Raw genomic sequence first — 10,557 nt, 5'->3', positions numbered from 1 at the left:
TTCTGTCTCAAAAAAAATTGTGTTCTTCATACTACCAGTCGCTGATGATTCTTCGGGTGAAACAGTCTGTACGACCAGCTTAAGTTAAGCTTCCAACCAATAAATTATTTATTTACTATTTGTATTATTTATTTATACTCAGCTCCTACACAGTCGAGCACTATTAGATATTGCAGTATATCACTACTCAATTGCTTACCTTTATATATATATATATATATATGTGTGTGTGTGTGTGTCTACCCTTATTAAAGTATTGGGTCCACAATCAATGTCTCCGCTTTAAAAAAAGGCCATGAGCTTCAGAGTCATAAACCTTTGATATCACGCATACTGACAAAGGGTTATCAACCTTTTGATGAATTGAATATTTATATATATCCTTTATTTAGAAAGCGTATTCACTGTCTCGGTTACGCTTTGATGATCCTCGCATCCAGAATATAGGCCAATCATGCCACTGAGGGGCACAGCGGGGTGAACTTCATTTTTTCTTTCTCTTTCTTCCTTTGTTTCATTTTACCATTTTCTCTCTTCACTTTTTTATTTTTTTTATTCATTCCTTTTCTCTTTTTTTTCCTACTTTCTCTCATTGGCTTTTTCCAACTTTTTTTTGTTCTTTATTTCTTCATGTTATCCTTTTATCCTTTTTATATTGTCCTTTTTCGGTTTTTTCTTTCCCTTTCCTTCTTTATTTTTTTTCTTCAATTTTTTTTATTCATCTTTATAGCATTGATTATCGTTTTATTTATTCCCACCTTTTCTTTTTTTTATTCATTCTTTTTTTAAATTCATTTTTCTGGAATGTTCAATTTTCTTTAAAGTTCTTTTGCTTGCTTTTTTATCGTTTACCTTTTCTTTCATTGTTTTCTGCTTTGTTTCTTTATTTTTTTTATTTCTGCTTCATTATAAACCTTTTCTGTCTTCTTACTTACCTACTTACTTTCTTTCTTCCTGTTTTATTCTTTAATCGTAACTGCTTTATTTACCCTTTTTCTTTACTTTCTTTTTTGTGCAAGTGTCTCGAAATAATAATCTGTCGTAGCGTTTAATATGCCTTTCGCGCAATGCGTCAGAAACAGTGTGCCCGCAGCGCCCATAATTGACATAAGGAACGCTTCTATTGGTTAAACTGCCAATATAAAGCGCATTTTGTTGGTAATATCTCAAAAATGGGCGTGTTGAAGATAAGAAGGAGGCAGTCCTTACAGAGATAAGATCGCGTTAAGACGATTTTCAGAATACCGCTTTGCGATGATTTTAGAGTCTTCCTATCTCAATAAGATAAAAGATAAGGACAAAGATAAGAACGTTTTCAGAATACCACCCCTGGATTACAAGATCACTAAACAAAAGTATTAAACAGAAACAAACTTTAACAAAAGTTGTATAATCCGAGTTTGATCCTAATGTATACAGTAAATATAAGAAATATATAAATGTATATACATAGGTTCTTAGAAATGCGAACAGATTATATTATGGACAGTTGTTTGAAACGTATAATGGTAACTCAAGCAAAACATGAAAAACAGCGAATGAGTTATTGGGCAAAAATAAAATCCCAAAGGATTAGTTGAGAAACTGCAAGTTGAAGATGATTCTGGAGTTCATGAGTATAGCACACGAGATGACATTGTTGAGGTATTTAATAAATTTCTTGTGTCCATCGGCCCACAGTTAGCTGGGAAGATAGATATGTCCAAGGTTACCCATACTTATGAAAAATTCTTACGTTCTCCTCCAGAAGATTAATTTTATTGAGTTCCAATTTTAAGTGAAGAAGTTGGAAATATACTACTGAAATGTGATACAAAAAAGTATTGTGGACATGGCAATATCCCTATAAAACTGATAGTAGATGGTGCTCATTATCTATCACAACACGTTTCATGAAAGGATTTTATCCGACAAGTCTTGTTTTATCCGACAATTACCATAGTAACAGTACCTGTCAGCCAATCAGAATCAGGGAAAGTTGTCAGATCTGACAACTTGTCGGAAAAAAAATGTTGATGAAACGCTCCCCAGTTTATAAGAATGGCAATAAACTTGATCCAAGCAATTATAGACCAGTTTCTGTCTTGCCAGTTTTAAGTAAAATATTTTAATAACTAGTACATGTAAAAACTCGTGTGATGAAATTTCTAAATAAATTTGATTTGTTATAAAACACCAATATGGTTTTAGGGAAAACACAGCACAAACTTATCACTTATTAGTTTAGCTAACCAACTAATTTAACATCAAGATGAAGGGCAAGTAAAAATAGTTTTTTATGTAAATTTTGCTAAAGCTATTGACACAACAAACCATGATATCTAATACTGATATAAATTCAGAAACTATGGCATCCGAAGCATACAACTGGATTGGTTTCGTGATTTTCTAACTAATCGCCTTCAGTTTGTTCAACACAAAAGATTCACATCTTCCCTTTCACCAATTGTTTGTGGCATGCCTCAAGGTTTTGTATTAGGTCCCACGTTATTTTTTTTATATATATCAATGATCTACAGTACCCCAATCATCAGATTACTTTAACTTCGGGTTGTTTGCAGATGATTCAAATATTTTTCATTCTTTTCCATCACAGAAAAATTGATTTATCAGAAATAACAGATAATTTAAGACCAATAAGTGAATGGTGTCATGCCAACAAAATCACTCTTGACACAAAGAAAACCGATTCCTTGGTAATAAAGCCAAAAGAGAACGTAAGTGTGGTAGGTGAGGTAAAATAAATATATATATAAGTTAACTGAAGTACATTATATTTGATTTGTTGGAGTATATATAGATGAGTACTTGAATTTGAGTGAACATGTTAATCACGTAAGAAATGTCATTCATAAGCAGGTAGGAATTATATATCTATTGTTAAAAAAAGTTTACTTGTATTTTTATATAATTCTTTTAATCAGTCTCATATTTCATATGGGTTGGAAGTCTGGGGATGTGCCCCAGTAACAACACTGCATAAGATACACATTACACAGAAAATGGCCTTGAGAGCAACTACTTTCAATACAAGAATGACCTGATCATCACCTTTGTGTCGATCAGTAGGTATTCTGGTCATATTCAAACTGTACAAACATTCTGAGGCGATGTTCATTTTTTAGCCTCGTGTATAAATAACTTCCCCAATCAGTGTACGAATATCATAATTTTTTTTTGAAAATTGTTATAGTACAAGACAAAAAGAGTCAAATATTTTACTTTTGCCTAGAGTGAAAACAGAACACGGTAAAACCTAAATTTCTTTCTTGGGATCGCAAATCTGGAATAATCTTCCAGAGCATGTAAAACAGCTAAAAAGTGTCCAGTCTTTTCGCACAGAGCTTCAAGAAAAGCTTCAAACAAGAATATTGATATATATTTCCTTTACTTTGTAGTTTGTATTCCACGTAAGATTGTCTCATACAATGCACTTAATTTACTTACATGTATTCAGTTTTATTCAAAAACACCTAACCGTAAGATATAATTATTCACGTTGTATAAGATATTTCTAGTTTCTCGTATTATTTCATGCTATATCATGCTAAATACTTCATGTGTGTTCATATTGTTAATAGTCTAACAAAGGGTCTACATCTCACTAGAAGAACTTGCTGTCTCCGGAGATTCCTTTTACCAAACAAATGTAAAACAATTCATCTCTATTATATGTTTTTATCTTGTTTGTTTTTTGGTAATAAACTGTCTTATTGATTCAACTTAACAGCCCTGCGTTGGCAAAAGGGGGGAAGGTTCATGATGACCAAAACTATTTTAGTGCTAGGTTTCTGATAATTGATCCTCGATCAAATTAAAGTAGGAACTAAAATCGTAGATCAAACTTTTACGGAAACCAGGATGTAATAATTTCTCCGTATTCATTTCAAAGATAGTTTTCCAAGTCATTAATTTGAAATTCAATATATTTTCGTATTTTCGAATCATTCCCTTTTTACAGTAAAAAAAATGACAACTTTCTGCCGCAGGATTGAATGAGTTTTAGTTGAAGAAAGGGTCGGTACCTGACACTTCAAAAGTCAGGTAACATTATTACCTATACAAGGCATTTTAGCAGATGAATAAATGTCATTTTTTGGTTCACCTTTTTCAATCTGAGATCAACGGGTAAACATTTGCCATATTGGCTTCTCCAGGCTTTGCCCACAGGAATACTGTAGGCTACAAACACAGGGGGCAACATTGGTCATATTCCTGATGGTGCGCTTGCGCAGTAGGAGCTTATTTAGATCGGTATCAGAATTAGCGAAATCTGCTTGTCCCAGTTTGCAAACCAACGACCGTAGAGGGCAGCAACACACGACAGTGTTGCTATTAGGAAGGTCCACTCGATACGCGAATAGAATTAAGGTGCGCAAACAATTTGGCAGTCATGCCAACGAAACCATGAACAGACGCAATACATTCAGACATTAAGAAATGTTGATAGTTCATTTAATTTGTTTTCTGATATAATTACCTCTCAACTAGATCTAAACTTACCTAAGCAAAAAATTAGGTCAAATTATAAAAAAACACCTAAACTTTCCTGGCTTTCGAAGTCTCTACTCAGATCAATAAATCGAAAAAAATAATCTACAAATTCAAAATAAAGGGTATTAAACAGTCTAAGCAAAAAATACACAAACTATAAAAACACGTCGACTAGAATTTTTCGTTTAGAAAATAAACAATATTTTGTTACTCGTTTAAAAAGCTTTACACATGATACGCAAAATACCTGGAAAGTAATTAAGCTGGTAGGTAGATAATAATAGGGATGTTACTAAAATAAACGATGAAAATAAGATAGCAGAAGACCCCAGGGAAATTACAATCATTTTTAGTGACTATTTTCCTTCAATTGGAAATAATCTTGCTAAAACTATTTCACGAACAAATATAACATTTTGAAGATTTTCTAGGCAATCAAAATCTCAATTCCGTTTTCCTTTTTTACCAACAAATAAACAAGAAATAATAAAAATCGTTTCGGATTTGAAAAAATAAAAACACTGTATGATATGATGAAATCAACAATGTTATATCTAAATCCATAATACCTTTTATGTAGACCCTTTGGTCCATATTTTTAATCTTTAACTATCGTTGGTCAATTTCCCAATGCTATGAAAACTGCGAAAGTCATTCCACTTTTTAAAATAGGTGATAAGCTTGATGTTGGAAACTATAGACCTATCTCTTTATTTTCTTCGTTTTCTAAGTTATTGCAGAAGATTGCATATACTCGTGTAATTTCGTTATTTAAGAAGTTTTATATATTTTCTCACTTTCAGTTTGACTTCCGAGAGAAGCACAGTACCATACACGCTTTGTCTTTTGTTGAGAAAGTCACTCAATTGATTTATCGTCTCACAATATAAGTATATTCCTGGACTTCTCCAAGGCCTTTGTCACCATTAACCATGACTTTTTACTTTATAAATTGTTACAATATGGTATGCGTGAGAAGGCCTTGGAGTGGTTCAGGAATTATTTACTGAATAAGAAACAATATGTAAATGTCTTCACTCATCATTAAACCCCCCCCCCCTCTTTACCTAAACCTGGAAAAGTGGTATATGCACCTGTCTTCAACATCAATTAATTCGGTTTTATGCGTGACACAAATGCTAAAAATAGGGAGATAATGGAAAACATGGCCATGTTACGTACTGATCCGCAGATGCTGGTATACATGTAATTATTTGGATAAACAGAATGCGTAATTATTATCCTCAATATTGAGCAAAAGTTACCTATTATCTGCTGACGATATGGCATATTTACGGAAGTTATGGGGCAAACCTGAGGATGAGCTCATCCGCTCCCAACCTGCTGACACATGTCACAGACGACTTAAGGATGCAACGGATGACTTACGGACGATACGGATAAGTTACGCTCGTGTCTGCGACCTCAGAAGTCTGCGCCAACCACATATTAAGCCACGCGCGGAACTCATTAAATGTGCTTTGATATACTTGCAGACTGTTTGCAGATATACAGATATTTTTTCAAAGAAAGTCTTTGTTCAATAGTACACTACAAGCACTATTGTACATGTATGTAAAGGAAACAAAATATAGACAAAATTTTATATTTAGCTCGCTATGCATCGACCCATCAAGATGTACAATAAACTTCATCTGTTGCGTGTTCATAATTTTATTATTTAACTTCTTTTCAAAATGGTAAAATCAGAAATATAAAAAAAATAGATGAAGAATAATATACAGCTGGTACGCCATATATAAAATAATTGAAAGATATATAATATCACTTTTGAGGGTGTATTTTTTTAAATAATCGAAAATCTACCAGAAAAGGGGCATTCCCAAAATGAATGGCGAACGGGAGACTTGTTAATACCAAGGATGTTATGAAGAATATTATACTGTAAATATCTACTTTTTTTCTTAATAAAGATCAATAAACAAATCATATAAAGTAATAATTGGTTTTGAAAGAATGTTCCTCCTTTTTTTTGTGAAATAAGAGATTTAAAGATTTGTTGATGATCAGCCATGCATTAACTCCTTTGTTACCGTGCGATAGCTTCTTAGGGAAACTGGTGAAAACACATTTATTTAATGAAATTGTGGAAAAACAAGCATTGTTTCGAGGGATCCTAACTTTTTTACTTCGTGACCATATTTTGTGTTTAAGGTATCAAAAAAGAGCAGATATTGAACTTTTTAGTCATGTGACTTTTTCAAAAAATTTAGATACCCCCGCCAAATGAATATTTGGCATCCTTTCTTTGAATTGTTTTTGCTCACTCATGCGTGAATAAGGAATAATCTAAGTAATATTAGATGAAAGATGAGATTTACTTTTTATAGGTCATTTGTCTATTTTATTTATGATTAAGTTATGATAAATCACCACTAAATCTCGTTTTCGTTATTTCTGGGACGCATTGTATATATATATATATATATATATATATATATATATATATATATATGTATGTATAAATATATATATATTTAAATATATACATATATATGTTAATATATATGTAGTCCCATCATGCCCATGTATATAATTTTGTGTATGGTTTGGATTCTACTATAAGGAGATGCGTAAGAAATTTGATTTGTGGCTAATTATGTTTCCCCTTTGTATTTATGAAATTCTATATGAGTTTTGATAGAAAAATTGATCTTGATTTGAAAAAGAGGCAATATAATTTTTTTAGAATGTCCACTTTTGCACGGAAGCGGCCATTTTTTATATTTATGCGGGTTGGCACATATCACAAGTTTGGTGGTGATACATGTAGTCCTGTTAACAAAAGAACAACAAATAATATTAATAATGAAAATATTAGGTAAGTAATGAACAAGATATAATACACGTACAGTAATAACTATGTACAGGCGCACAATATAATTATGTAAACATGTTGTTAAAGGTCAAGTCCACCTCAGAAAAATGTTGATTTGAATCAATAGGGAAAAATAAGACGAGCATAATGTTGAACATTTCATCAAAATTGGACATAAAATAAGAAAGTTATATTAAACATTTCAAAGCTTCGCTTATTTTCAACAAAATAGTTATATGAACGAGCCAGTTACATCCAAATGAGAGAGTCGATGATGTCACTCACTCACTATTTCTTTTTTTATTTTTTGAATTATACAATTTTTCAATTTTTACGAATTTGGAGATTAGGACCTCCTTGCCTGAAGCACAAAACTTTAAAATAATGTAATTTCACATGTTCAGGAAGGAATGAAACTTCATTTCACATGAAAATGAAAAATATTTCATATTTAATATAATAAAATACAAAAGAAATAGTGAGTAATGTCATCAGTTCCTCATTTGCATACCGACCGAGATGTGCATATAACTGTTTTGTGAAATGAAGCGAAACTTTAAAATGCCATATCTTTCTTATTTTACATCCGATTTAGATGAAATTCGCAGTGTTATGCTTGTTGTTTTTTTCTCTTTTTATTCAATTCAAGTTTTTGTTGGAGTGGATTTGTCCTTTGAATAAATTATTGGTATACTAGAAAACACGTGCATTTGAGAATCAAGTTTGACAATTTGAATAAACTAAATCTAAATTTTGAAGGTAGAGCATAACAACGATTAAAGAACGAAAAATAAATTGCCAAATATGAAAAACGAGATAATGATTACCAGTCAACACTGATACCAATGTTTTATATATACATATTTACATTTTTCCCTACATTTTGAAACAATTCATTAGCTGCAGCAGTCATTTTGCTAAAGCAGCACAAAATTTGTGCAATCCATGTATTTTTTTACAATTAGATTAGGATACATTAAACATATATGCGTGAACAACTCTTTGACATCGTGCAAGAATGTTGCAGCTGAATGCTATTGTTGGGATCCAATGCACTGTCATGGTTTTGTTCATATATTTTCGAGGAATCCTGAACCTCGCCGTCGGGTGATTGCGATGAGCCTGCCTCCTTGACGTCCTCAAAACCATGATTCGAACCCGTATCTTTGTCGGTCGACATTGAGGACTGACCGGCATCACGAGGCTGCGTCTGCTGGGCGCAGTTTGAATCGTTCATCGTCCTACAGGGAGCCCGAGTTAAGAAACAAAAATAAAAATATAAAGAAAATAATCAATATGCATATATTCTGTTTTCTTACCCATCAATCTTTCATGGTGACAACCGTTAACATTTCTTCATATATAAAGTAACAATACCCGATACTTACTTTCGTAGCTGGAGGATGTGTAGACTTAACGCAATAACAACCACCATTAGAATAATGATGACAATGCCTTCGCCAACTCCAGCACTGATACCTGTGCCAATACAAAGGGACCACACAATGTCAAATAGTAACAACTTGCTTAGAACTCAATTGATTAGATTGCTATTTGGCTGCTATCTTCTTTATTGGTCTTCTGTGTTTTCCATATTTTTTACTGTTCGATCTAGACACCAGACATGAAATACATGTACTCCGTAAATTTGTTTTGCCCAATTGATCGTGGGCCCGGCAGCCGCTGCCGCCAGATCGACGAGGCTCTATCCCTTTATTATTGAATGCCAAACAGGGTAGCAGCAACTCCCATCTTTTAACGTCTTTTGGTCTGACACGGCCGGGGTTTGAACCCCGAACTCCTTGTGAGACGGACGCTTTACTAACTGAGCCTACATACTGGTTTTGACATGAATCTTCACTCATAATTCAACAGTCCCTTTTTAAGATATTTTCAATGACATTTTGCAATTTTATCCTGTAGTTCCTTCCGGAAGAAAGAGTCTTGTAGTGCTTCTTGGAAGACTATTAATATGGAATAAATATCCATCATCATATAAAATATAGCGACCAGTCGACGTCCCATTTTTTGTCTTGGGAAATTATAAATGATATCAAGAAACTTATCTATAATATACGAAATTGCCCCCCCCCAAAAAAAAAAAAAAAAATCGTATATACTTACACGGAAGGGAACCAGTTTCCACGAGTGCTGGTGACAAGTTTGTCATGGTTGTAGTCGTTGGCGAAGACGTCAAATCATTTTTCGTATTACTTGTAACCTCTAAGGTTGGTTGATTAGTTATCAAGGCACTTTCGGTGCTCCTTTCTTGTACTTTCTCAGTTGACAAGATGGTGCCAATAGTAGGTGCGGTTTCCGTGGTTTCGATGTTAACTACAAGGTTACAAATACCAAATTAATTCCCCAAAGACTGGAATATTTTCGACTCGATATAAAACAGGGGCTGATTAAGCCCCCCCCCCCCCTTATGCTCTTAACCGTCAACCGCGCGATCGCGACGAAAATCTACATGCGCGTTACCCATGGCATTATCTACATGTAAACAACTATACGATCATTTTCCCCAAAAAATCCCATTGCTAACTATTTATGCAGATTTATTGGTAAAATCACAGAATTGCTCTAATTAAATCAGGCTTCACAACTTTTTTAATGACACTTTTTTTCTTATGAATTTTATTTTGTATACATATATCTTTCTTTTTTCCACTCTTTCATTTTTTCATATTTTACTATTGAACTTATCGACTTCTGTCTGACCATAAGCATTATGAAGTTGATTTGTTTTTAAAGGTTGCGCAAGTCTTGCCGAGAATAAGAAAAATAGACCAGCACGGCGCAAATTATTCGCCTGACAGATTTATCGCGAGAAATGTCGAAGGAGCTGACTCACTCCCTCTCCAGTCTTCGGATATTGGCGAAAATAACCCAAAACACACTATAAACAACAGCCTCCATTTACGAATAATGTATTTGAGTAACTGTAAACGTAGAAGTAATAACTACTCTGTATTACTAAAGCCGAACTGCACAACCCCACAACGGCCAAATCTGTGTTCTTCGTTCTTTGTTAGCAGCCGAAATAAACAAAAATTCAAACAAAGATGAAACAAATATACAAGTGCATGTATTACAACTAATAAACCTTGAAAACAACTATTATTGAGAATGAAAAGCTGAAACTACAAGGCAAACCCCGATTTTGTAAACAGGCGTCTTATAGACACCTAAATAGTACACATAAGTTAATGGGATGAAATTGA

General features: G+C 33.3%; 1 protein-coding gene across 1 annotated transcript; it reads right to left on the bottom strand.

The window, feature by feature from the left end:
- Positions 1-8,043: 8,043 nt before the first annotated feature.
- LOC121416630 lies at positions 8,044-9,679 on the bottom strand. The gene is made up of 3 exons (XM_041610111.1): positions 9,458-9,679; positions 8,722-8,812; positions 8,044-8,574 (listed from the first exon to the last, which is right to left on the bottom strand). The coding sequence occupies exons 1-3, from the start codon at positions 9,501-9,503 to the stop codon at positions 8,310-8,312; spliced, it is 402 nt and encodes a 133-aa protein (XP_041466045.1). The 5' UTR covers positions 9,504-9,679; the 3' UTR covers positions 8,044-8,309.
- Between the last annotated feature and the right edge of the window lie 878 nt (positions 9,680-10,557).

This window comes from Lytechinus variegatus, chromosome 6, assembly GCF_018143015.1.
Source record: "Lytechinus variegatus isolate NC3 chromosome 6, Lvar_3.0, whole genome shotgun sequence".
Lineage (NCBI taxonomy): Eukaryota > Metazoa > Echinodermata > Echinoidea > Temnopleuroida > Toxopneustidae > Lytechinus > Lytechinus variegatus.
Note: the sequence above shows the minus strand (reverse complement) of the source record. Positions and strands in the feature narration are given on the sequence as shown.